The sequence below is a fragment of the Corvus moneduloides genome, chromosome 2, assembly GCF_009650955.1.
Source record: "Corvus moneduloides isolate bCorMon1 chromosome 2, bCorMon1.pri, whole genome shotgun sequence".
Classification (NCBI taxonomy): Eukaryota; Metazoa; Chordata; class Aves; order Passeriformes; family Corvidae; genus Corvus; species Corvus moneduloides.
The window spans coordinates 115,923,921-115,950,833 of record NC_045477.1 but is presented as its reverse complement, the minus strand read 5'-3'; the positions used below and the strand labels follow the sequence as shown (position 1 = coordinate 115,950,833).

Below are 26,913 nucleotides of genomic sequence, written 5' to 3'. Positions count from 1 at the left end.
GAGCGATTAATTTAATGCGATACAGAGTGCGCTCCCTCCCGGCCCCTCCTCAGTGGGGAGATCTCCGCCGGGCGCTCCGCGCCGCGGAGGAGGGGCACGGCACAGCACGGCGGGGCACGGCACGGCAAAGCGGGCTGGCATCCTCCGAGCGCCGGCTCTCCCGGCGGCGCCCGGGGAAACGTTCCCCGCCCGGTAGCGATGGAGCGGCAGCTCCGATCGGAGTCGCACACAAGCATCCGCCGCGCAGACCTGCTCGGTGCCCGGGGGGGCTGCGAGGCGGGCGGGGGCCGAGCCATGCCTGGCCAGGGGATTTGATGGGTCGTTGGCTGCGCCTGGGGAAAGGCGGGCGGGGGGGGGGGGGGCGCGGTTGGCTGAGCCTAGCGATAGGGGATTTGAGAGGGAAGGGGAGGGGGGGGCTGAGCTCGGTGGAGGGGGTGCTGACTGCTGGGGACGACGGCTGTTATTATTGTTATTACTGTTATTGTTATTTTTAGGGGGCGGCGGCGGTGGTGGGAGCGAGGGGGGTGGGGCGGTCCGCGCTCGGCGGGGGGCGACGTGGTAGGGGGGCCGCCGGCTGCGCCCGCGGAGGGGGCATGAGGTGAGGGCGGTGGGAGAAGCGTCTCCTCTGTTTCTAATAAAGGAAACGACTTTTATTGAACGATAAATGCAGGGGAACGAAAGTCGTGTGGGTGCGCCTGGTGGGGGCGATTGATTTGGCAGGGGAGGGGTGGCGGCTGCCCGTGCCAGCGCGGGCTGTTTGGGGCGGGAGGGGCCGGCTGGCCTCGGCTGCTCCTGCCCGGGAGGGATCACGGGGAGGGGGCGTTGGCCGCCCCGGTGGAAGGGGATGAGGGCTGCCCCTGTTCGTGGGGGGGCTGAAGCGGGGGAGTGCGGGATGCTCGCGGTGGGGGGTCCGGCGGGAGGGGGGACGTAGGCCATGGGGTGGTGCGGCCTGCCCCTCTCGGGCAGGGGGGGCTGAGGGGGAGGTGTCGGCTGCGCCTTGCCAGTTGGGATTTGATAGGGGCGGTAGGAGACACGTCTCCTGTTTCTAATAAAGGAATCGGCTTTTATTGAAGGATAAATGCAGAGAACCAAAGTCGTGTGGGCTGCAGCCGCCGAGCTTCGTTAGCTGCCGATGTGACTGTGAAGATAAAACGCTCCACAATAACTCGAGCGCGAACAGCGCCGAGGATGGGGACGTGCATTCCCCGATGGCCTTGGCGCCCGGCCCCCTCAGCCCCGGCCCCCTCGGCCCCGGCCCAGCGGCGGAAGGTGCCCGGGGAGCCTCAGACCGTGTTAACGGCTCGGCCTTGGGACTTCGCCAAGTTTCTCTGACTTAGGGGAACTCTGGGGATGAGTAATCGCGCCAGGCTAGGGTTTGGGAGGGAGTTTTTTTTTTTTCGCTCTCTCGCTCGCTCTCTTCTTTTTTCCCCTTGTCATCAGCTGCTGACCCACTCACTTCGAGAGCACGGCACCGACGGGTTTCTGAGAAGGGCGGCAGGAGGAGACGGGGGTGCGGCGAGCCAGGGAAGCCCCCCCACCGTCTTGGCTCCCCGCCGAGCCACCCCGGCTCCGCTCCGGCCCTGAGCACGTTGGGGCAGCGCAGGGTCGCTGCTATCACGTTTCCTGTGCGGTGCCCTCGATGTGTCTTTGCCGGCGGACAAGGGGACGTACACACCCCCACGCCACACACACTCCGCTGCCTCGCGTGGAGGCCCGCGTGGAGGTTTCCCAGGGCAGCGAGGACACGGCGCTGCCGCGCCTTGCCCTCGGGAAGGTGTCGGGAAGCCTTTTCTACTCGATATCTCGTTTTATCGCAGGTGCCGACGGCTCAAGGACGGGAGGGGGAAACTCCGGGCCCAGGGGAGGCCCCGGGGGACTGGGAAGCAGCGCGGAACCCCGGCCGTGGCCGTGGCAGGCGCGCCGTGCCGGGCCGGAACAGCGCCCGCATCCTGCCCGCGGGCCTCGGGGCGGGCGCGGCGGGGCCTTGCCCGGTGCCGCAGAGGGCAGGGCCCCCGCCGTGTGCACCGGGCGCCCTGCCCGCACACGGCCTCCGCCTCTGCCTGCCGGGCAGCGGGGAGCGGGGGCGGCTGAGAGGCTCAGAATCAGAACCGACTCGACGCCGAGCACCGCCGCCCACAGCGGATCCTGCAGCTTGGCTGGGGACAGGCCGGGCTGGGGGAGTGTCGCCGTCGGGGGTGCTGCAGCGAAACGAACTGGGAAAGGCAGCCTGGCTCTCGCTTTGCCTCACCCGCCGCGGCTTGTGGGGCCGGCGCGGGGCTTTCCCTACCGCAGGTCTCTGCCCTCTCTACGGCCAGCGAGGGGCCGGGTCCCCCGCCTGCGACGGGGACGGCGAGCGGGCACGGCCGGGGAGCGGCGGGGAGCCGCTAATCTCGGCGCCTGACAGGTTTTGGTCCTCTGATTACCTGCGTGATTTGGCTTCCGAGAGGCGCTCTATGAAGCGGCTGCTGCCCTTGTTTGGGTGCCGTGATGGCGGGGGGGGGAGGGGGGCGCGGGGGAACGACGATGTAGAGAGATGAAGTGAGGACGGGGTTTTAAATGGCACTTCTGAACGCAAAATACTTTTATTTTCCCTTGGATTTTTGAAGCTGCTTTCGAAATGAACATTTTCTGCGATAAGAGGTGACCGATCAGAATCGCTGGGGGGAGGTTGTAAGCAGACGTTTTGCCCCAGCTTACTGTTATCTTATCTTTCACACTTGCAGGGCGAAAAAGTGGCTTATCTTTATACCCACCCCCCTCTCGCCTTAATTGCTAAAAACACTGTGAAGTGTCAAGTACAGGACTAAAGAATCTCTCCGCGTGTCTGCCATACGAGTGAAGGGGCTGGGGGGGGTCGGTCCGATTTGAAAAATTAGGGGCTTTTCTCTGGAAAGGTACACACGTGTACGCACCGAGAGCCCCTCCCTGCCCTCGCTCTGCTGCTGCTTTGATGTTGCAGGCTCTCATTTCATATGTATGCACCCCGACGAGCCACCCGCCGCTGCCGGGCTTCCAGCCGGGGCGCAAATCCCGCTCGGCACGCCGGCGAGCCCGGGGGCCGCGCCGCGGGGCGCGGGCGCGGAGGGCGGCGGAGGCCTTCGCTGTCACCTCTGGGGGGGACTGAATAACCCCAGTGTTTATGAACCCGGGCTCGGAATTGGTATTCAGCGCCGAGCCACCGTCTCCTCGCTTTCTCTCCCCACCCCCTTCGAAACAAAACACAACACAAAAACAAAACCAGAAGGAGGACGGAGGTGATTCATCGACTGTATCCAATTATTAACATACAAGCTGTAGTCTGCACAAACACACCTTCAAACCATGGCGGTTCCCCCGGCCGCCGTATTATGTTTAAACTCGGGAGCACGGTGGCTTCTGTTCCTCCGCCAAGCCACCGCTCGCTGCTGCTCCTCCCCAGGCCGCCGAGGGACGGGGACGGGCCGCAGTCCGCGCCCCCTGGGGCTCAGGGACCCCACCGGGAAAAGGGGTTGTAGCCTCCAGCTCCCGCGCATCGCCTTCAAAGGCGAAGGCTCAACCTCGCCCCCGTCGCTTTCCGCCGGGCCGGGGTTTTGTCTGGCTCCCGCTCCTGTTCGCCCCCTGAGCCCTCCACGCCGCCCTCCCGCCGAGCCCCACCGCTGCCCCCCGCTGGGCTGGGGGGAGGCGAGGAGAGCGACAACCTCGCCGGCGCTATTTTTACTCCTCTCCAGACTTGTGCGGCGCACGCCCCCTCCCCTGCAGGGCCTTGCCTAGCGGCTGCATCTCTCCGCTCGCAGGAGCCGCCGGGGCTGCCCGCCTTTCACCTCCGCCTGCCCCGCCGGCCCCACCGCCGGCACGGCCCGGCCCCTGCACCCGGGGCAGCGCCCGCAGCAGCCCGAGGGGACAGGGCGGGGGCGGGGGACGGGGACACACACACACACACGGGCGCGCCGCAAGCAGACAAAATGGCCGTGGTATGCAAGTGGGAGAGGTGGAGGGGGCAGCTCGCAGCCAGCCTGCCCTCCTCTTACAGCTGGGCTGCCGCCCTCCTTCCCCAGACCGGGCCCGGGCCGTGCATCGAGCCCCGGTGGGTCGGCGCTGCGCCCTCCGCTCCGAGCTCTGTCCGGGCCCGGCGAGCGCTTCTCCCGGGCGCGGCAGGCAGGCCGAGCTCCCCGGCTGGGGGCAGGCCGACAGTGCGAGTGTTTGTCTGCCTGTCCCTCGCGGGCTGTCCGGTCCGGGCGGCGAGCGGGGGCCGGAGGGCCGCGGGCATCTCTGCTGTTCCGTGGAGCGGGGAAGGGGTGCGGAGCGAAGCAAACGCAACCAGAGCGATTTGTCATTTGCCTTTGTAAGAAAGATAGCGGCGCTTAGTCCGTGAACCGAGCGCGTTTCGGGCTCTTCTGGGGAGAGGGAGAGAAAATTATGGATCTCCTGTCAACAGAGTAGCCCTGAACTACGAAATAAAATTGTAGTACTTCTGCTATGCAAAACCGCTTTGATTGCACGGGGAGTTTGCATGGCGGTGTAACAATATGCTGATGCCGTGTCAGGTCTGAAAGCGCTGCAGACCCTGTATAACGCCAATTGAGGCTTGTCTTGTTTTGTTATTCAGATTTCTACACTTCCATTAAAAATAGCCTTACAATAACCAATGATAAAGGTCTGATTTAAGACACACTCAAGCAGGGCAATTCAGAGCTTAGGACAGTGATCTGTTATTTATAGGCTTTCCCTAGCACTCATCACCAGGCTGTCTGAGCACCTCGCTCGCATTAATTCATTTTACCTTCGCAGCACCCATCTCCCCTCTGTCTCATTTCCCGTGCCCGAAGGACCTGCGTGCTCTGGTTTCCGTTTGGTGATCAGGGGAGCAGGCCGTGGATGGCGGCCAGGGCCCGGCCTCGCCACTCCTGCGGTTTAACCCCCAACTTTCTGAGGTGCGTGGGTCGGGGGCGCGGGGAAGCTTCCAATTAGAGGCGGCGCTGGAGGTAAATGAGAGCCGGCATAAAGCCATCCCACTTGGAAGCCTCCTGCGAGAAGCCTATTCTGCCATTAACAATGGATTTGTCTTTACGAGGAGGTTAAGTACTTAGCATTATCGGAGCAGCCGTTTTTGCGAGCGCATCCTCTCCCGGCTCCTCGGCGGCCGCAACAGCAGCGACAGCGCGGAGCCCTCCCCTCCCCTCCCGGGGAGAGAGCAGTGTGCAGCGGCCTGACCCGGGGGTCAGCTCCCTCCGGGGCGTGTGGGAGGGGGGGAGGCCGCCCGGTAATCCGCAAGGCAAGAGCATGCTTTGAATTTTCCGGGGTTAGCTCGGCGGTGCCCGCCGGACCCGCGCTGGGGAAGGCGGCGGGGCGCGCAGCCGGCCGGGGCAGGCCGCGGGAGGAGCGAACTGAAGCCCCAATGTCTTCGCCGGGAGTCGCCAGCCTCCCGCTGCAAAGCTCGGGGACCCAGGGAACAAAAAAGGCACAGAGGCGAACAAGCGCGAGTCTGTTCCTCCCCGCCACGAAGGAAGCTGCGTTCACAAAGAAAGTTTACGGTTAAAAATAAAAGCGGAGCAAGTTTACCCCGAGATAACTTTTAAGTCATTAGTGAAAAACAAAAAAACAACCACCCCTGCCCCAAGCACTCAGCCCCATGCTCTAGGCACACACTTGTGATCCGGACTTCGCAGCCCAGGGGAAGGGAATCGGGCGACTTTTGTGATGCAAGTGCGGGCCGCTGGCACCGCAGATCCAGACCTGTGGGAAGAGACAAAGCCCAGATCAATGAAGCCGGGAACCCGCGGCTGCGGCCACCTCGCCAGGAAGCTCGCTAGTTCTGCTTTCATATCGAAAGAAGCAATTTTAATGAGGTTTTCCTAGGAAAGGGGGAAAAAAAAAATCCAACAGAGGCCTCCCCTCCAGCTGTGTGCCTGTAACTCACGTGTGTTCAGTCTAATAACTTTTAATGTCTAGCCCTAAAACATCTTTATAAAAAATAGCTTTACAGCGTAATAGGCCAGGTGTCCTTCTGCTTGTTATTGGAGATTAAAAAAACGTGTGGGAGCCTTTTCAGATGCGTGGCCCGCCGCGCCAGGATCAAACCCGGCCGCTACCCAGGGCCGTGCTCCCCGTCGGCCAGCACAGTGGGACCGCAGCCCGTTCCCCGTACTCGGCGGCTCCCGGGGCTCCCCTGCGAGGAAGCTGAAGTGGTGCGGCTGCCGTTTCGGGTTTCAGATGGTGGATATTTCACTTCTGCTTTGAGACAGGCGAGTTTTTTAAGAGACGTAGTGAAACTCCAAAGCCTGTGATGGCAGTTTCATGAAATGCCAACCCTCTGGCCGTGACCCGGGTGCATGTGTGTATGTATGGGATGTGTGTGTGCTTTTCTCTGGACTCTGTGTCCTTTTCCCGAGCATTGGGCGACCCCCACTTTTTTTTTCCCCAGACGTAGTGTAGCTTTTCGATTACAGGCTTCTAGATTTGGGGCGGGGGAGGGGGGGGAGCTTTAGTAGGGACAACTTTGGGGAACTCTTATTTTCCCATCTTCAGAGATAAGCAGCGGCGGCGCAGAGCAGGCAGGCAGCCCCGGGCGTCGTGCTCTGGCGTTGAATTCCCATCGCCCTGCTTGCTGCTCCGGCGCCCTCAGTGAGGGAAGATTTTGCAGCTCGTAGCGTCTCCACAGCCTTTTCGCGCAGGGTCCTGAACGAGGCGATTAAAAATCCCCCCCGGGGCAAACTGTCCGCGTTAATCGCCTGGCGTTTGGCTGGCAGTCGCTCCCACACGGAGCGGCGGCGAGAAGGGCTCGATGCGGCGCCAGCGGCGCTGAGGTGGCAGAACTCCCGCTTCCCCGGGAAGGCGCCGGGAGGTGCGGGGGAGCAGTGGGCCGTGAGCCCGCCTGCCCCTGAGGCCGGGGCCGCCCCGGGAGCTTCCACGCCGCGGGCTCTGCAGGACCAAACCTGGGAGTATCAGCGGGGATGGGCGTTATGAACGTAAAATTTACGAGTCGAGCTCGCCGAGCTAAAAGTTGCCTTGCCAAAGTAAATAGATGCAGCCGATAACTACCAACCCGGAGATTAAAGGGCTCCACGATCCGGGCAGAAATCTTAAAGCAGCCGTGGAAATGCCAGCGAGGGAAACGGCGCTTCAGTCGTTCACCCCACCCCGGGTTGCCACACTGCTCACACCGGGTAAAAAGCGCGTTAAGGGCTGCCAAAGCCGGATCAGGCGAAAACGCGCTTTAATAAGGTCCCCCTCGGCCCCCCCGCCCCCCGCAATGCAGACGTTGACAAACGAGTGGCTTTTTTTCCCATCCCGATTCAGAGCTCGGAGAAGCGGACCGGGAGGAAGCGCGGAAATCAGCGCGGCCGAGCCGCGGACCACGCGAAGTTGGGGGCGGCGGGTGGGACCAGAGAGGGGCCCCGGGGTCGAGGGGCGACACACCCCCCTCCCCGAGTGTAGGAGGCTGCGGCCGAAAGGGTCCGCGCGTAGTGTGACCCCTGCGGAGGGTTACGACGGCTGCGAGCCCTCGGCAGGTCCTGAGGGAGCGGGGATGCCTTTGCGCGACGGGGGGAACCCGGAGCCGGCGGGTGTGACTGGGGGCGCGGGCTGCATCACCGGGGGGGTATCCCGGGCGCCGCGGGGAGCACGGGGGGAGCGGGGCGGGGGAGCCGGGGGCGCCCGGCGGAGGGGCCGGGGGCGAGCGGGGTGGCGGGGGGTGGCAGCGCGGCGCGACCCGCCGCGGAGGCTCGCAGCGATGTCTGGCAGCGCCGCTGCCGCCGGGGTTTTGACAGCTTGGCGGAGCGGAGTGAACGGAGCTTTATGGTAATTGCGGTTCTCCACTGGCCTTCTGGGTAGCGAGAGAGGGGAGTATCGGCGGGGCGGGGGGGGCGGCTTTCCCCTCCTGCCGGCCGGGGAGCGCGGAGTCCCCCCCCGGGGCGCCGCAGCTTGGCATCGACCTGTGCCAGCCGGGCGAGGGGCTGGCGGCGCGGCGAGGGGGGGCAAATCAATTAGTCAGGGCAAGGGGGGGAGCGGGCGAGCGGCCGGGCGAGCCCTGCCTGAGCAGGGAAACGCAGCCAGGGGAGGGGGAAACTTGCTGAGGGAAAAAGCGGTGGCGGCGCTGCTGCCGCTGCTGCTGCTGGCGGCGGCTCCCTCGGTGCAGCGCCTGCCCGGGGGGAGGGGAAGGGAGGGGAGGCGACGGCTGGAGGAGGAGGAGGAGGAGGAGGGAGAGAGGGAGGGGGGATGCGAGGGGAGCGCAGCGTGCAGCAGACGGAGCCCGGTCTCCCAGCGGCAAGGTGAGGAAGAGCGGCTTTCCCGGCGGACTAAAGAGGGGAGGGGGGGGGGGAGAGGAAGAAAAAGAGAGAGAGAGGAGGAGAAGAGGAGGAGGAGGAGAATTAAATCCCCAGCCACACACACACAAAGCCGCGGCGGCCAGGGCACGGGAGACGGCGGCGCGGGCGAGATGTGGGGAGCGCCGCGCTCGCCAGCGCAGGAACTTCGCCCGGAGCAAGCCAGCAACATGGCGCTGCCAAACCAGAGCCGGCAGCCGGAATGAGCATCGCGGGCTGCCGCTCCCACTCCCGCTGCTGATCCCAGCCGAGCCGAGGAGCAAAGCCCTTCCCGCGGGCACCTGCCCCGTCGGCGCAGAGGGTGGCCACGCTCCTGCCCCCCGCGCCCCGCAGCTCCCTGGTCTTTCCGCGCCCCTTCCCCGACCCGCCCGCGCTGGGGCAAGCCGCGACACACGCACCCACGGAGAGGGGGAGAGGGATCGTGAAACTTTTCTCGCCTCTTCCTCCCACCCCCGACGGGGCTGCCCTTCCAGGGAGAGCAGCAGGGCCAGGCGACGGTGTGGGGACCCGCGTCTCGGACCGCGCACGCCACAGCCCCGCGGCGCGGCAGGAAGGTCAGTGTTCCGCTCCGCGAACAGCTCCCGTGCGGAAGCGCCGCCGCCGCCGCCGAGTCCCGCGGTGACGGGGCGGTCGCGGGGCTCCCCTCGGCCGGCCGCGGGGAAGGCAGAGCGGCGGCGCGGCAGAAAGTTACGGCGCGGGGCAGCGGGGCTCGGGCGGGAGTGGCGGGCGGGCGGCGGCGGGGGCAGGAGGGTCTAGCGGAGCGCCTCCGGGGCTGCGGTGTCGGAGGGGAAGTTTGGAGGCAGTTGCTTGTGAAGATGCCTGTTTGGGGCAGTGGAGGCGGGGGGAAGCACCCGGTCGCGTTGTCGGCTCCGGTGCGCCCGTGTGGGGAGTGGTGGCGGTGTTCTCGTCGTCTCGCACTTTGTGATTGGGAAGGCTCCGGAGCAGCGGCATTACGGGGGTTCCCGTGGGACGGGGCGAGCAAGGAGCGGCGCTGCCGGCTCGCGGAGCGGGGAGAGCTCCCGGGCCGGGCTCCGCGCTCCCCGCCGACAGCAGCGCGCAGTCCGGCGGCGGCAGGCAGGTGAGCGGCGGGGAAATCCCGCTGCCGGCTGCCTTCTTCCCGCCGGGAGAGCCCGCTGCTGGCTGCCTTGTCCCCGCCAGGAGAACCTGAGGCGCTGCTCCCCCCTGTCCCTCCGCCCCGGCGGGGCGGGCGCCGCGGCGCACGTGGGACAGGGCGGCCCGGGGCTTTCCCGTGCGCGGAGCTGTGCTGGCGTGAGGTCCGGCGTGACACGGAAGTTTTGTCAGCCCGAAAATGTAGTTTGGAGTTGGGTGAGCGAGCCGGAGGGAGGCTCGGGGCTTGCCATCAAAGGGCCGGCCGGAGGGGGACGGCCAGGCGGGGAGGCAGTGGAGGCTGCTTTGTGAAGCCAGGGCCAAGTGGGGCGGCTCTGCGCAGCATATGAGGCATGCATTTGATGTTCGCGGAGCGAGTCCGGGGGCGAGGGCTGCGGAGCGTTCACGTTCCTCTTTCTTTCTCGATGTGTGTATGTTGGTTTTTTTTTTTTTTTTCCCCTCCTTCCTCCCTCCCTCCCTCCCTCTCGTTTCCGCGATGTCTGTCGGATCCCGGGTTTGGTGATCGCAGAGGGGGCGAGGGGAAGGCGAAGAGCACCTCCCCCATCTACCCCGACAAGAAAAAAAAAAAGCCCCGACCATAGTGAGCAGTGTAAAACTGACAAAGTGTGGGGACTGACTTTAATGGTATCGCCTCGGAGCTCCTCGCAGCATTAATTAATGAATCTTTTCCAGAAACTCCGTTCATTGCTTTCATCTGCTCTTTAGAGCCCGCAGCTTTTGTATTCGTGTTTGCATTAAAAAAGCGGGGGGGGGGGGGGGGGGGGGGGGGAGCCCAACCCGCACCACGTAGCCAAGCCCGGATTTTCCAAAGGTTTCTATTAACTTTTTTTTTCCCCGCCCCCTCCCCGTGGCCCTACCGCGGGGGGCGGCCGGGAAGAGCAATGCCCCGCCAGAGCCGCTTGGGAACAAAGCTGGGGGCGAGAGCAGGCGGGCGGTGCGGGGTCTGGGTCCCTCGGGCAGCGCCCGCACCCCCCGCCAGTGGCTCCGCCGCTCCCGGTCACCGCCGCCCGCGCTTCTCCCGCGGCTCCGTGCGCGCCGCTGCCCGCCGAGCCCGGCGTTCCGCTTCCTCCGGCCGCCGCTCTCGCCGACTTTCGTCCCCGAGATGCTGGGGCTTGTCTGTCTGTCTGGAGCCCGGTGCTGTCGCCCTTGCGACACACCGATTCATTTCCTTTCGGTTCTGCTGTTGGAGCCGCTGGGTGGTTTTTTTTTCTCCCTTTCTTTTTTTTTTTTTTTTCTTCCCGAGAGGTAGCCAGCGCAGCGCTCACCCTAATTGCTTTTAGGAGGATTAGGAGCAAATTCCTCCCCCAGCTCCCCCCCACCCGCCCGCCGCCTCTTCTCTCCCCGCCCCCCCCGCCGGGTTGCCTTCGCGCGCCGGGGTTGCAGTTTATCCCTGGTGCAGTTCTTTGAATTGCTGTCACAAATAGGTGACTCAGAGTTAATTAGGAAGTATGCACCGGATCAATGGGCTGCACAGCTCATTAGTTATTCCCCAGCCTTTTGCAGCGTTGGACCTCCGGCTCCTCGCCCCGTATACCTCTTTAATACGCAACCTGGAGGGCTGGCACGGACCAGGGAGCACTTCAGGTGAGGGGGGCTGGGTGCGAAGGGGCGTGATGAATACGGACATTGAAGCTTCCAGCTTGGGAGGTTGTATATGGACGAGTGACCGGGACTCCTATTGCTCCCCTAGTCCCTCCCGCCCCCGCTATCAAACCTGCCGTCACGCACGGGCGTGGTGGGCCCTTGCCCGCCCCGAGATCGGAGGGACGAGCCGGGAATGTTACAAAAAACAAACAAGACACCAAAAAAAAAAAAAAAAAAGTGTGTGTGTTTATTGGAGCGTACGTTGAGAGAGCAGACAAAATCTCATTTGTCAGGCATGAAGGTGGGCTGTGTGGAAGGCTATAAATATACCGGGGAGGATTGTATCGCGGTCACTTTTCTGTTCTTCGCCATTTCTAAGGTGAGTGGCGGAGGCTGAGGGACCGGGCAGGGGCTTCTCCTGGTATTGTTTGTCCGTCTGTGATAGATCGGTCTAGACAGCCGCTCAGGCTCCCTGCGAGCTCAGGAACCAGAGTCTGAAAGGGAGAGTGGGGGAGACGGAGAGGAAAAGGTCACCGCGATATTTTTTCTTCCCCCCCCCCCCCTTTCTTCCTTCCTTTCTTTCTTGCCTTTTTTTTTTTTTTTTTTTTTTTTTTTTTTTTGTGGTGATGGTTGTTAACCCTTCACGCCAGAGGGGATCGGGGCTGGCTATCCCGGCCTGGAACGATGTGGTAGCACAGCAGCGATCGCAGGGATGATGTCGGAGCGGGGGGGACGGTACCGCGCCTCCGGGCCCGGGCGCTGCCCCGTCCATCTAATGGCTTTATAAGAGATGTTTCCCACAACAGGAAGAGAGTTCACGAGACGAGTGCCAGATGATTTCGTTCCCAGGAGTTTCCTCTCTGGAAACTCCGAGGAGCGCTTGGAGCCGGGGTCGGGCAGCCACAGGGCGCCCTCGGGCTCGGGGGCGTCCCCGGGGCTCCCCGCCCCTCGCGGCCCTGCCGTGTCCCCCTTCTTCCCGCGGGCCGCAGTGGAAATCCCGAGATGAAGGTTCCCGGGCCCGCGGGGGGAGCGAGTTTCCATGGCCGCCTTCAGGTTCCGTCAACTTCTCCCCCGGCAACTCGGCGCCCTTCTCCCCACGGGGCCGCATGTGTGCTCACAGCGTGGGGCAGCCCTCGGCTCGTGTCCGTGCAGGCAGGAGCCGGGCGTACCTGCCTCGGGATGTTTGGAAGCCCACGGTAGCAAACACACCTCGTGGAAGGCAAGGGCAGCAGGAGAGAGGGGTCTGTGTTGCAGCTCGGGTGGGCCGGGGTTTGTTGGCAGCTCCTCCGTGCGTGTGCACTTCCTTTTGTGCTTGAGACGTCCTCGATGGATGAGATGCGATCCTGGCGTGCAAGCCTGGGCGGTACAGATTAAAAGCAGTTAAGGCTTTAGAGCAATAGATAAAAGCTGGTTTTGTTGGATTCGCCTGCAGCGCAGACCATTCCCATCCCTCTTTGTCTGAGCCCTGGTTCCGGGCGCTATAGCCTTATTGGAAATGCTCCCGAGCAGTCCACGCAGCCAGGGCAGCAGGCAGCTCAGCGCTTATTTACACGTCACATCTAAATACATCTCTAATTAGATAGAAGCAACGCCGGAAATGGCAGATTTGTTGCATATCTAATAGAGACCAGTGCAAACAGACTCAGCAGGGTTTCCCTCTCTTCTCCCCCCCCCCAAAAAAAACCCCCACCATCAAGACCAAGCCACTAATCTGAGAGCGAACAGAAATGACTTCTCCCATTTGAGTGCATTATGAACCACATTGGCAAATGTCTCTAATATTTAAAGCAATACTTGTGATGTGTGAGCTGAATGCCCAAATATGGACTGGGTCTTGAAACAATACTGGTGCCTTGGCTTTATTCCTGTGTTGGTGGACAATCCAGGCTCCGTGTCACACACTCTATCTGCCTTTACCAATGTGCCAAGAGCTGCAGCTTCTCAGGCAGTTCAAAATTGTCATCCCTCTTCCCTCCTCTTCCTCCACCCCATGATAATTCACTTTTTTGAAGACTGATGAGGAAGCCAAGATCCCCTAACAGTGACTGAACTGCAGGGGCTCCTGTACCATTCATGCAAGCAAACTTTCTGGATCTGTGTAGCTGTGAGACTGCACAAAGTTGTTACGTTTTCATGTCTCCGTTTGCAGAGAAAATGGACCCAGGTCACCACAGCCCAAAATACTGAGTGCTGCACATACCAAAGTAGTTTTGGCAATCTGTGGCTGTCGTTTACAAGGTCTCTCAACTTTGACCGATGAGTGGCCCCTGCAAAGACAGGCAGAAGGCCGGCTGCAGTTCAGGTCGTAGCTAAGCAGCCACGTTGCTCTCAGACTAAATATGGCTTGGAGTAAATCGGTGCTTAATGTGGAGGACAAGTGATCTCCAGTTTCTGCATGTCTCGACAGAGGTCTGTGCTCTTGCTGGGACCCTGCAGCATAGTTGGGTTGCACAGGTGATGTGCGATGTGCTGTCTTTCCCCCGAACACTGCAATACATCACATTTTAGTGTGGGCTTAGAGCAGCATGAAGCCGAGTTTAGTACTTCCTCCTTAGGCTGGTGTTGCTTTAGAAATAATTGATGGCCAGAGCAGGCCTCCTCCCCTCATTCTTGGTTTTGCAAGAACCTGAGTAGAGGCACGGAGAGCCGGGCTTACCCTTTTTAACTACGCCTAGCAGCGCTCGCTGGCTGCATCGCGTGTGCGTGCCGGAGGGAACGCGGAGGCCCGGGCTGCAGGCAGGGGGAGTTCCCCTGGCCGTGAGCAGATCCCGTTAATCCTCTGGCCTTTCAGGGAACCGGCTTACAGCAGCCGCTGCTCCGGAGCGACCTTTCCCTCCGACCTGACCTGCTCAGGTCCCCGGGCTGTGGCAGGCAGGGAGGTCTCTGCCAGGAGAGTGCATCCTTCCTCAGGTTTCTCCGGAGCAGGCAGCCAGCGCTCCTTTGAATGGCCGAGCAGATGAGGTGGGGACGGAAAGGAGGAGGCCAAGAACTCCTTGCAAATGTGGCTTTAGGAAAGTTCTGCTGCTTTCCAGCAGGGAATTCATTTTTCCTTGTTTGCTGGACAGCAGTTCTTGGCTGAGTGGAGATGTTTTTCCCCATCTCTCTTCCACTGCTGGAAAAGTTAGCGAGTAAGAGCACGCCTCCGTACCTGCCCGCTTGTGTTCCAAAACTGTTGTCTGAATTATTTGGGACTCCTCCTTCACTCTTTGCACCCCAAACCTACCTCATGAGCTGACAGATTTGGTGCTGTGTGATTAGACATGCAAGGAAGTCCGCTTGGAAAAGATCCTGACAGCATGAAATATAATTTGTGATCTGAAAGACAGTTTCCAGTATAATCTCATTATGCACCACAGACTCCCGGTGTTATTTTGTAGAAGGCGGACAATGATCAATTTACATTGACCTAGGGCTGGGCGAGCTTTTAGATGGTAATTGCCATATTGATTTGCATGCAAAAAGAAGACCTGCTAAAATTAAAGACCGGAAGCTAAATTAAACTAAATTTATTGTCTAGGTGCAAACTAAAAGACTTGTTAAAGTCTAGGGTAGACTTGGAAAGCTATGAAATTGAGAGAAACATGATTCTCATCCCTATCACTCCGTAAAATGAATCTACACGATGGGACAAGGGGCTGCAAAGCACCCATTGTGAGTGGAGGCACACAAGCCGGGGCTGTTCCGTGTAAGCCCTGACTCCCTAAACAATCAGAGAATAAAATATCTCCTCTGTCCAATGAAAATCTCCGTCTGAATGTTGGGATTGTCGTGCTAAGGAAAACAAAGCTTTATTTGGATAAGACAATTAAAGTGGAAAGCACAGAATCCACCAGCCACACTGGGAACAGCTCGTATAAAGAGCTGAGTGTGTTCAGTAGAGCACAGGGGAAAGAGGAGGTTCGGGGCTGTGTTCCACGGCCGAGCCTGCATCGGGAAAGCCTCATTGTGCTTCCTGTGCCTTCTCCTCGGCCAGGAGGGCGAGAGTGCTCCCAGCCTTGATGCTCTCTTTCCTGTGGCTTCTGCTGCCCTTGGAGCAATCTCCCATATCCAGGAGCAATCTCCCATATCCAGGAGCTGCAGCAGCTCAGTGCTGTGGTGGGGTCTTTCCCCATGCACCTCTAGACAGCCCAGGGTGGGTTGCAGTCTGCCAGCCAGCTCATTCTTTCTCAGAGCGTGGTTTGCTTTTCGTTTTCAGCTGGAGTAGCTCATGGTCGTACCCCAGTACCTCACCTGGGGACCTTGTATGCCTTTCAAGTATTCGTATATTACAAAACGTTTGGGCCTGTATCCTCAGTTACCCTCAAAGTCAGAATTCCACCTTCACTGGGAGTATTGGAGTAGATGGCACTTGGCATAGTTGATAGCAGAGAAGTACGCCTGTACTTGCACAGAGAGCAGACTCCATGCTTGGGGCAGCCCTATGGGTGTCCTTCTGCCTGTGTAGACAGGTGCCATGGGGCTGCCTGTCCCTCACCCACCGCTGTGTTTCCTCTGTGTTCCCCAGGGGTGGGGTGGCATTGCATCTGGGAGTCTCCTGGAGGGCTGAGAGAGCTTTGCCGGGCTTGTTTAGTCGTGGTTTGAGTAAGGCATTTGTGTATGGTGACAGGTAGGGACAGAGAAGTGAAATCAAAGCTGGGGGGGTGTATTCTCAGCTCTCCTTGAAATTCACAAAGAACTTGTTAATGGCACAAGAAGGGGTGGGCTGAGCTCCTCTTTCTAAGCGTAAATTCCCTCCCTGAGCCAAACTTTCTCCATGTGAAAGCTCCCGGCTATGGAGAGATCCTACAGGGATCTCTGATCCTCGGGCAATCCCCTTTGCTCCCACGCCCCGGTGTGCTGGGTTGTGCTTTAAGCTTCTCCAGCTTGCCCACAGCAGTGGGAGGCTGAGCTGGGTGTTGGGGAAAGCCCTTCCCACAGGCTGCAGTCCCCCAGGTTCACCTTGCTCTGGCCTGGTTGTGCTCCCCGTGCAGTGTTTTCCTTTCCTCCCGTTTCAGTAGTCAAGCACAAAGTGGATTAGCAAAGCCCGGTGCAGAATTAAGCAGCCCGGTGTGAAGTTATGCGGAGCTCTGCCTGAAGGACTGGCCTGCCTTCCGCTGCAGACCTCCTGTGCTGTGCTGTGCTATGCTTTGCCGTGCCAGGGCAGCCCAGGACCAGCGGGCAGGGGTGGATGCTTCCCGGGGTCTCCACGCCTCGCTGGGTGAGGAGAGAAATACCTCTGGCTAAAGTTGGGAGCAGCAGGGGAAGCCGGAACACTACCTGCAAGCCGGAAGTGATCTCCCAGGGTAAACGTTTTAATGGAAGTGTAACCTGGCATTGCACAGAACCCCAACCCAGGGTGGCTGCTGCCAGCTGGGGAGGATGCAGAGCTCGGGGAGATGCGTGGGAGGCTGTGCCGTGCAGTGCCAGGGGCACTCACAGCGGAGCCCTGTGTGCAGAGCTGGAGGCGGCTGTGGCGCGGCCTGCCCTGAGCAGGTGGCTGAAGGTTGTCTTATTTTAGCTACAGAAATATCTCTCTAGATCCATTACTGCGAGATCTCGTTTGCAATAAACTATATTGGCTCCCCTCTTTATACAAATTGCTGGTATGAAAGAAAACCCAGCCTATATGCATGGAGGCAGGCATGAGCTAGTGAGATCAGGTTTCCTACTGAGCTCCCAGAGGAGAAGTCAGCATTTGATTGAAGCTACACTTGGTTCTTGGTTCCCAGGGGACAGCAGCCCTGAAACACGAGAGCCCTCCCTCCTTTTTTCCCCCCTTCTCTCTTCTTCCTCTAAAAGCCTTTGTGCTGAAAGAGCCTCAGTAGGCACGAATCGCCTGTCTCTCACAAGACTGTGTTGCAGCCTTTGCTGACATTGTTCTGTTAGCAGTGGTTTTTACCAGGCCAGCAGATTTCAAGCTACGTATAGGCAATGAATAGTCGATGATACTGACCTGCGAATATGTACTGGCATCTTTGGGCGGGGAATCTGATTCGGAAGTCGATTGGAGACTTATCACATGAGCGTGAAGCACCTTACCTGCCTGGGTAGTGCTGCCCTTTGGCAGGAGTTAGGCCAAGATGGAGACATGCTTCCAATAAAATCAGCTGTTTTTCCTTACTGGTGCCGGCTCCCAAAGTGCATATAGGTACATAGAGAGCGTTATTCCAGCTCCTGTGGCCTCGTAAAGAGTTTGTGCGGGACACAAATTTCAGAGAAAGTTGCCGTGTCTTGGTTTTCTCTTAAGAGATACACAGTTTGGGTAATGCCAGGAGTCAGACTGGGCAAGGAAAGGTTTCCTCGAACAGATTTATTTTCCCCATGCTTCTGTAAAGTAAATTCCACGTCTCCTCCAACTTTGCTGCTGATGTAAAAATAAGTAAGGGCAGGGAAGGAGGTACGAGGATTTACGCTCAAATTCCAGCTGTGCCCAAAAAAACGCCCTCTGAGAGCGTGCAGCGCACTCCTTTGCTGCCAGGTGGTTTTATCATGAACGAAGCTGGAGTCGTGCTTTAGATTATTGGCATTTTTCTTTTCTCAGTTTTTCTTTCTCCTTACGATGGAAAGGAGAAGGTGGGAGCGTGTTTCTGTCGCCCGGCTGAGCGGAGGGGCCGGGGCCGCCGCGGGTTGCGGGATCACCGCCGCGGGCAGGGCTGGCGGAGGGGCCCCTCGGCGGGAGGTTCGCTGCGACAGCAGGTCGGACGCTGCCGGCGGCGGCCCGGTGCGAGGCGGCCGGGCAGGAATCGGGGGAAGCCCGGCTTTCCCGGGGAAGGGCTGCTCGGGGGCGCGCCGCGCCGCGGGGGCGAGCTCGCCGTGTGGCGCGGGGCGCTGCGCAGCTGCAGGCGCGGCTTTCCCCGCTACAGCGGGGTTCCCCCTCGCCTTTCCCAAAAGCCAGACCGAGAGCGGAGCTCAACTTGTGATTGTGCAGGCGTTTCGTCGGGCGTGAGTGCTGACTGGAAACCCCTCTGTGCTGTGGGGGAGAGCCCCGCGGCGCTCGCACCCCGCCGGCATTGGGTTGGCGGAGCAGCACCCCTCAGCCCCGGGCCGGCCCGCAGAACCCCCCGGGGCAGCGCGGCTCCGCCTGGCCAACCTCCGGGAACAAGCACGTTTCTGGCCCCGGGGCGGGGGAGGTGGGTAGAGGGTGTTCCTTGTTTTGAGTAAACCAGCTGCAGTAGTTGATGGTAAAGCAATGAAGGCAGACACAATGCTGCTGTTGTTGGTTTGATCTCTAACTGGGGATTGTTAGTCTGGATTTAACTCTGTGGCAAGGGAGGCGGGGGTTAGGAGGGGGGGGAGAAAGGCGAAGGCTGTTTACAGCCAGTGCAAATAATGTGACAGCTGTTGGAGCGCGAAAAGCCCGCGCCTCGCCGGCACTCGCACACAAAAGCTCTCGCTGCGGCCGGAGTGGCCCCGGGGCCGCCCCGCCGCTCCCGGAGGCACCGCCCGGCGCTGCGGGGCCCGGCGGGGCGCCCCGGGGCCCGGCGGCATCCCGAGCGGCGGCGGCGGGGCGCCCAGCCGCGCTTCCCTGCCGCCCGCCGCGACGCTTAAGCAAACGCCGCTGGCCCGGGAGAAGCGTTCCTCCCCCTCCCCCCCGGCCCCTCTTTCCGCCTCCGCTTGATTTACAAGCGCAGCGAGGCAGCTGGAGGAGCGGCCGGCTCCGTGCCCGGCCCCGGCGCTGGGAAATCCCTCCCGGCGGCAGGTTTGCGCCGGCCCCGGTGACTTTGCGGGAGCGGCGGGCGAGGCGTCCCGGCAGCCCCGCGGCTGGAGAGGGCAGCCCGGCTCCGAGCCTCGGCTGGCCTGGGGCACGGCACGGTGCGGTGGCTGGCAGCGCGTTTCCCTCACAAACACGTGTTGGCAGAGAAGTTGTTATCGCTTGAGATGGCAGCGTACGACCCCCGATAACCTGGACGTGCAGAGACCTCTGGAGTAGGTCTTCAGTGAAAAACTCCTTGTGCATAGATTTCCCGAGTGGCTATTTTCTGCTCAAAGCCTTTGCATCTAAGTCCCTCGGTTTGCCTTCTGAGCGTAGGATATAAAATGCTGTCTGTTCTTGAAGTTTGCTCCAATACCAAGAGTGATCTCCTGGCCCTTTCAGAAGAGCCTCTGGAAAGTCGAGGGAACTTGGAGAACTGGGTTCTGGCCTATATTTGTACTTGACATAATTTCACTACCTACAAGAACCTCTGTGTGTCATATAGTAAGTGACCTCCACATACTACTGTCTTTTTGACGAGGCGGCTCTGGGGTGGAAAGCAGGTAAGGGGAGATGTTTATTCCTCCCTCACCCCCCTTTTAGTCGTTTTGGTCGATGGGTTGTCTTTATCTATTTCTCTCCAGTCAATCTATTACGTTTTTTTCTCTTTTGGCCTTGACTGTCCCCTTAGTCCTTTATGGATTACACTGTGCTATTAGTGGCAGAACTACAACAGTAGTCATTCAACAATTTTAGCATCAATTCCTATAAACTGGTATTTTATATGACATGTGCCATTTTTCTGCAAGAATACTGCTTGCGAAACTAGTTTCGCCTTGGAGCAAAGGCGGAAAGATAAACAAGCCTGCATAGCCAAAACACTTGCATAGCCAAAACACTGGCAATTGCTGCCTCCTTCCAAATCTTTTAAAGTCACGGAGCAGTATTTTCAGGATTATGCTGCTGCCTCTGAGGAGGGAATGTCGGCGGCGTTAAAAAAAAAAAAAAAGAAGCTAATGCAAATTAGAGAAAAATAATTTTCTTTCAGCGATATGCAATGTATTAGTCACTTGTTATCATGCTTAGAGGCAGACCTCATTTGCGCGTCTGCCAACTCGTTCACATCTGCTCAGAGCTGTTCAGGGCATTTTAACCTTGGCGGTGTCGTGTCGTAGTCCCACGGATCAAGAACGAGTAATTAAAGCTCTAAGCAGCAGCAAAAAATTCATAGCCGCCCATCTGCATCGCAGTTGATTCGCTGCTTTGTTTCGGTGCGCAGGGCCGGGATGGGAAGGCAGGGCCGGTGGCGGCCTTCACGCTGCCTCCTCTCCGCCGGGGCACCGCTGCTACCGGCAACTTTATGTCCTTTTAATGTCCTTTTTCTTCCTCTTTTTTTTTTTTTTTCCTTTTTTATCTTCATATTTTTTCGAGTGTTGTTGGGTTTCCTTTTTTTTTTTGCCCCCGGTGTTCTCCGCACACTGAGTCGGGCGGTGTTTGGCGCTGGCTCTGCCCACCCTGGACAGGCGTTTCCTCTAAAGGTCTGGAGAAGGTGGTGGATGCGAGGTCGGGACACGTTGCGGAGACATTTAGTCGAGGTGCTCGTAATGCAGCTTTCGTAACTGAGGGCTCGCCAGCGCTTTCCAGAAGTGCTCGGGAAAGCGTTTCCCATTAAGGAGAAACGTTAGCGCCATAAACCCGACATAAACTTTGGGGCGAGGCTAATTTTTATGCATTGTTCAGGAGAAACCGAGCTGTTTATTTGTTTGTTGTTGGGAGGAGGAGGAGGGAATTTAAAAACAAAAACAAACAAAAAAAAAGGAACAACCCCCCCAACTTGCCAAGCACTTTTTCTTGCATGCGGTCGCCGAAGGTCCCCGTGCCCCGGCCCTGGCCCTCGCGTGGCTGTGCAGACAAAGCCCTGCGGGGAGCGAGAGGCTTCCAGGCCGGCTGCGCTAGGTAAAACGAGAGACGGAGGCACCTAAGTTTAATATTTGCCTGTTGTGCGCGGCCATTTGCTGCATGAGGCGCGGAGCCGCCGTCCCCCGGCGGGGCTGCGAGGCTGGCGCTGGGGGAGGGAGGGAGGGGGTGTTGGGGGAGCGGATGGAGCCGCTCCCTACCCTTCAGCCCCGCGAAGCTGTTGCTCCGTAAATGAGGGAACCACAGGCCCTGTCAGCCGTAGTTATGCAAAATGAAGTCGTCCGTGATCAATATCTCCCAACGTCCCCGACGGATGCGTGGGGGGGCCGCCCCCGCCCAGCGTGCCGCGGCGGCTCCGCGCCGGGGAGCGGTGTGCGGGGTGGCCGGAGGGAAACCAAGGGCGTACGTCCTATTAATCACTCCACCCCCCTGGGGTGCGGCGGGGGCTGGGGGAAGGAAACGGGGGCCGTGCTCCGGTATTTCTGCAAGGATAACGTTGCGGAAGTGAGCGCAGGCCTTCGCCCAACTCTCGCATGAGCGCTGGGACTTCTGTATTCAGTGGGGGGGGTTCTCCCCCACCCTGCCTCATAAGTTTCCCGAGCTATTGGGGGCAGGGGAGGACTCGCTGGAGCCCGGCTAATGGCGAGCCCGTGGCGCTGCGCTCTCCCAGCTTCCCGCGGACGAACAATGGGGGACGAGCGGGGGGAAGGGGCTGGCTTGGTGGTATTTTTCTGTTTTTTTCCCTTTCTTCCCCCCCCCTTTTTTTTTTTTCTTTCTATCCCCCTCTAGGGAAGCAAAAGCCATATGGAATAAAGGCAACAATGAAGGGCTCCCGGGATGCCGAGTGCGCGGCGGGTTTTAATGGGCTGGGGGGGGGGGGGGGGGCACAGGCCTGCGCTTTTCCTTCCCCGCGCCGGGAATGCGGCCTTAAATTACCTGAAATGCACATTTCTGCCTGGCCCGCGGTGCGTGGGTGTGTGTGCTTGCGTGTGTATGTCCCTCTCCCACTGCTGCCGCTGCTCCGCCTGCGCAGCGCGGGCTCGGTCGCTGCCTGTTGTCTCTGGCAGCGGAAACCTCGCTCCCGTGCGCGCGCGCGTGTCTGTGTGTGTTTAAAATGGCGCGGACGGCCTGGGTAGGGAGATGCCACGGCGGATGGGCGACGGGACGGAGCCCGGGCTCTCTCCGGGCGGCCCCGTCTGCGCGGGAGCCCGCGGGTTCCTGTGGCTGAGCCCGTTTGTGGCTCCCTCCTCCGCCACCGCCTCCTCCAGTAGCCTTGTTTCCCGGCACGGCCGGAGCGGCGGCAGGAATCCCCCGGCCCCCCCGGAGCGCGTATCCCGCCCGCCCGCCACCGCGGCGTGCGCCTGGGGGACAGAGGCATCGCCTGCGCCGAGGGGGGGAGAGGGGGCCCCGGAGGCGGGCGCCGTAGTGGTGGTGCGGGGCTGCCAGTGCGGCGGACGAGGTCGGTGTTTCCCGCGAATCTCTGGGAAATCCTTCATGCGGTGATGCCTCAAAGTTGGGTACCAGCCACCTCAGCTCCCCCCCCCGCTGTGTGTGTGGGAGCCTTTGCAGCCTCTCTGTCGCACCCCCACGATGTGGTTTAACCGGAGGGAGGGAGAGGGAGGGAGGGAATGTGAGTCCCCCCGCCATGCGAATGTCCCGTAGCCTTCAGGTATGGGCATCGCGGTGTGCGGAGGCATCCTTGGCCCCCTGAGGCAGCCTTGACCCCGAGGAGCGTGTGCCTGGGGGTCCGGGTCTTCCCCCGAGGCTGCGCGGCAGGCAGTGCCGTGCGGGCTCTAGGGAGAGGCAGCCAGGGTTATTTGAAGGATCGCCAGCCATTTTAACTTTCCCTCATTGGCCTCCTCCCCCGCCCCCTTCCCCAGTTCCTAGGCTTATCATTAATTGAAAACTTTTTTTTTCCTCCCCCTTTTTGGCTGCCGCCGGCAGCTGAGAGCGATGCAATGATTCGCCTCGCAGCATATGGGAAGGGGAACGCGCCGCTGCCGCTACGGCGCAGCGCCTGTCTGTGCAGGGTCCAAGGCGTGACAGGAGGCGCGGGGGGGCGCGGGGGCCGCCGCTCCCTCGGGCCCCCTGTGCCGGAGGGGCCGCCCCCGCCAGAGCCCCGCTGCACCGGGGGTGTCTCCGTGGGGCCGGAGCCGGGCGCGGAGCGGCGGGCAGCCCGGCGTGGCGGTGCCCGGGCAGGGGAGGATGCCCCGCTGGCGCTGCTGCGGGCGTTGGCGCTGCCTCGGCGGCCCCGGGTGCCCCCGGTCGGCTCCTCCGCGCCGTGTTTACACGGCAGAAAGTCCCGGTCGCTGTTCGACACGTGACGGTGTGGGAGCCACGGGAGGGGGGAACACGGGGGGACACGGGAACGATGGGGGTGGCTGTGGCAAGAGCCTTAAAATAGTCGCCGACCCCCTTGTGCTGCCTGCACGCTGCCTAAACCGAGATGCACTACTGTCGTGCATGACTCAATATGTATTTTAAATCGGTTTAGCGATCTCGCTGGCGCATTGTGCTTAGCTTTATGGTTAAATGAAATGCCACACGTCCCGGGTAAAGGTCAAACTTCTTCTCTAATCCGCGGATCCGTGCGGCGGCTACTTAGTCTGCAGCTTCCTCCTCTGGTTTACAAAACGTGTCACTAGCGGTGATGTCGTGTGGAGATTGCAAAAAATAACCCACAGTATATCTTATTTTTTATATATATATATATATACGCACACACATATATATATATAAAAAGCGCAGCCAACCTTGTTCTTTAAACACTTGTCTAATATTAGATCGCTGGCTGCTGCCAGAGCTTTATACGGCGCATTGTAAACGGTGCAGCAATACGGTGTCTCTGAAGTCTCCTTTCTAGCCGTGGCACAGATCGTTGTTTCTGTAAGTCGTAAATATGTAAGTCGGAGGTACAAGATAAACGAGGTACCTAAACACATTCATAAGCATCAGCCCGTATTTAAGCTTATAAATACCGTGCGAGCGCTGCCCTTTAAATCAAGCTCCAGATGAACGGGGCTGAGGGCTAATCGAAGTAGATCGCTACGAGTCCCCGACTGCTTTTCACTTCTTTCTCAGGGATTTTCACAAATCTAGAAATGATCCTTCCAGTGGCCTGGAACCGGGTGGCGACGGGGCGGTGGGGGGGGGGGGGGGGGAGGGAGTGAGGGTGTGGGTGTGTGAGATGTGGGGGAGGGATCAGAGGCCGGTAATTTATCGCATCGCTTTTAATATCCGAAAGGCCGGGTTGTTTGCCGAAGCTCCCGGCGCTCCGTTGGTGCCATCGGCTCTCGCAGAGGTTTTTTTTATACCCGCGTAGCCCTCCCCGCCGGCTGCCGCTGCGCTGCCGCTGCTGCTGCCGGCTCCGTGGCTTGTGCAGTGGAAACTGGCGGGCTGCCAGGCGGAGCTCGGAGGTGGAAAAGAGTAAAGGCGCCAAAAGGGAACTCGTGCGCCGCTGCAATTCTCCTCCCGACCCGCTTCCTGGCTCGCTGCAGCCACCGGCCCCGCCGGGCTTCCTCCAACCCACCTCCCCCCTCCGCCCCTCGCTGCGACTTTCACCTCGCAAACTCGCCGCCGGGCACCCCGGGGTCATGGGGGTGGAGGGGGAGGGGGGAAGAGGAGGCTGCCCTGTCCCGGTTGGCGATGCCATCCCCACCTCTTTCCCCCGGAGGCACGGAGAAGTGGAGTCTTCCTCCTCCTTCTTTCTCCCCCTCCCCGCGGGCATCGGGTTTTTCTCGTTTCCACGCCAGGAGCGTGTTAACAAAACTTTGCTGCTGCTGGCGTCAATGGCTGCCAAAAGTCTGTTGACGTTGCGAGGGAGACCCAAACGTTTCCCTTTTTAATCAGCTGCCCGAGCAGTGCGGTGTGTGCCTGTGCCTGCCTCTGCGGCGCGGGGCCGGCGGGGCGCGGGCAGCGCGGGAGGTGAGTGGGTGTTCCCGGCGCGGCTCGGCTCGGCACGCCGAGGCCCCGCTCGGCACCACGCCGGGAGGCAGGTTAGTGCTTGCAGGCGCTTTTCACAACTGGTTTCACACGGCGGCATCGCTGCGGAACCGCGTGTGCGTTGCGCGTCTCACTCTCTCCCCCCCCCCCCCCTCCCCGCGCCTCCCTCCCTCTCTTCCTCCCTCCCTCCCTCCTCCGTGCATCACCGTCTATATTTAGCCGCAAATGGCTTTATCGGCCAGACACCTCCCGGAGGAAATGCCGTGCGCGCTCCGGCTGCCGAGCCCCGCTCCGCGCCCCGCCGCGCCGCGCAGCGGGGGCGGCCGGGGGGGGCTGCGGCGCCCTGGGGCGCGCTGGCGGTGGCCCGGTGGGTGACAGGAGGAGGGAGGGAGAGACGTGTCCTCGGTTTCCTCCGTGCGCTGGGGCGCTCAGCCCGCCGTCGGGGTTGCATAACGGGACCGGCTGCGCCCACCCCCGCGGAAGCTGGGTATAAATAGGTGCAGTGCCCCCCACGCCCCCGCCACTGTCCCTCCCGTCCCCGCAGCGCACAGCGCTTGTGGCACTGCCGGCGTTTGGCCGAGCCTCTGGAGTCCCCTGCGAGCCGGCATCCCCGACAGGCAGCTGCTTGTGGGGAGAGAGAGAGGAGGGGGAGGGACAGGGTGTGCGAAGAGTTAAAAGTCTGCTGCTTGTTGCAATGAAATTATGGCTGGCAGTGGCGCCGCTGCTCGTTCAGCAGACCTCCACTTCTAAACAGTTCACAAGAAGTTCATCAGGGCGGCGATGATTATAACCGCACACACGCGCGGACCCGGGGCGCGCAGCGACAAGGGGTGGCTTTGGGGCGGGGGCTGGCAGCCGTCGGGGGCGCGGGCTCTGACCTGCCCAGTGGCCCCGGGACGTCCCACCACCTCCCTGCATTCGGGCGGGCTTTGCCCTTGCTCGGGTGGTGGTGGCTGTGGGACATGGGGCCTCCTGATTACTGCTTTGACTGGGGAAGCTCTCGCTCCCCCCACGCAACTTCAGCATTTCACTATCTACACGTGTCAGGGGATTGATGTGCTCTAGTTCAGGCACCTCGCCTTATCTTAATGATACATTTCCACCGAGGAAACCGGGCGGGCACAGGCAGCCCCTCTTGAGGAGCCATGGCCCCAAAGGAAAGCGGGGCACAGGGAGCGGGGCCGTGCGCTGTCGAGGCCCTTCTCCGAGCCGATGTCTGTCCCCTACAGATGAGGCAGCGCACGGGGTGGCTACTAACCTTACGTAAAACCCTAAATCACTCTCTCCATGCTGCTGCTGCCTCTATTGAAAACATTACGAGCGGCGCATCTGGAAACCAGTAAATCTGTCCAGAAAACGTCTTTCCAGTGAAATAACTCCTTTTGAATGATAGCGCGGTAACTAACCTCTGCGGATTTTTGTTTCCTCGCGGCGATTTGTGCGGACTTCATTAGGAAAAGCTAACCGTTGTGGAGAAAGGAGGGTCAACATGCCGTTTCATTAATATACATTTGTTCCAGACGTGGAGTTTTGCACAAAAGGCCTCTCTGAGGGGAGAAAAAAGTGTTGGGGAACAAGGCTTTCCTGCCGTTTCAGTTCTTAAACCTCTCTGAACGTGTGTGAAGTATTGTGTTAAAGGCCCAATCTGGGCTTCTTCCCCATTAAATGCCAAAGTGATCATTTGCATATTTTGTAGCCTGACAAAGGAAATGAGTTTGCTGGGGAAGCATGGATGCTTTGGGAGACGTTAGGCATTAAACTCCCAGTGGTCAATCGCCCGTTACTGGCTTGTGTGTGTGTGTAAAAGGAGTATCATGCCTCCTGCTTAAAGGCTTCTATTTTTGTGAGAGAGGAAGAGCTGAGGGATATCCTGTGCATTAAAGGCTCCCCCTACTTATTAACCCAGCATTTAGCAGCAGGATGCAGGCTGAAGCTCAGTCAAAAGAAACGACTCAACCTCCGAAGAGCAATTAAAATCTTGCACTGGAATAAATCATGCGCCGCGATAATCCTGTTAATAAAACGCAGCTTGTCCTGACACTTCGCTCATGCAGCAAACTAGAATTTAATGCGAGCGGAGGTGGCGTTAGGCAAGGTAGAGGGGAGGAAAAGCCTTTCCCTCTCTGCCGCTGGATGCGAAAATGTGGTTACCTTTCACCTGCCTCTCCGGCTGCACACGGCGCCGATCCTCTTGGACTGCTAATACTTCTCCAGTGAGCCCGCTAATGATTTCTTTCCCTGGAGTGAGCAGGCATCATTGAATTACTGAAAGCACTCGCAGCAGCAGCAGCAGCAGCAGCAGCAGCAGCAGCAGCTCCGATGCAGAAGCCACCAGGGCTCCGTGCTTAATCAAATCAAGGGGTGGGGAGC

General features: G+C 60.1%; 2 protein-coding genes across 11 annotated transcripts in view; one reads left to right on the top strand and one right to left on the bottom strand.

Annotated features, from left to right (window-relative positions):
- The window catches only part of BCOR (BCL6 corepressor), an 82,217-nt gene that overhangs the window by 15,285 nt on the left and 40,019 nt on the right, over window positions 1-26,913 (top strand). For 2 of the 10 annotated variants that reach the window (XM_032100932.1, XM_032100926.1), the window contains exon 1: window positions 8,287-8,854. The exons of 2 other annotated variants lie outside the window; for them this stretch is intronic. The gene's annotated coding sequence lies outside the window, so the exon portion shown is untranslated. Of the gene's footprint in view, window positions 1-8,176; window positions 8,247-8,286; window positions 8,855-18,781; window positions 19,248-26,913 lie in introns of those variants that run through there. 6 more of the 10 variants (XM_032100931.1, XM_032100934.1, XM_032100927.1 and 3 more) reach the window with 5 other exon arrangements.
- On the bottom strand, window positions 3,747-12,053 carry LOC116439874 (nascent polypeptide-associated complex subunit alpha, muscle-specific form-like). Its single transcript, XM_032099915.1, has 9 exons — window positions 11,752-12,053; window positions 10,286-10,548; window positions 8,992-9,742; window positions 7,466-7,801; window positions 6,692-6,897; window positions 5,626-5,712; window positions 5,304-5,486; window positions 4,760-4,883; window positions 3,747-4,251 (listed from the first exon to the last, which is right to left on the bottom strand). Exons 1-9 carry the CDS (start codon window positions 12,051-12,053, stop codon window positions 3,747-3,749), a joined length of 2,757 nt encoding a protein of 918 aa, XP_031955806.1.

Excerpts from the sequence above, each read along its gene's own strand:
- LOC116439874 (XM_032099915.1), bottom strand. The coding sequence starts at position 12,053 with ATGGAAACTCGCTCCCCCCGCGGGCCCGGGAACCTTCATCTCGGGATT. Across the intron at positions 10,549-11,751 it reads CGCCCGGGCCCGGAGGCGCG|ACAGACAAGCCCCAGCATCT; the intron begins GTACCGTCCCCC and ends GGCTCCAGACAG. Across the intron at positions 6,898-7,465 it reads GCCGAGGGCTCGCAGCCGTC|AGCCCGCGGCGTGGAAGCTC; the intron begins GTAACCCTCCGC and ends TTGGTCCTGCAG.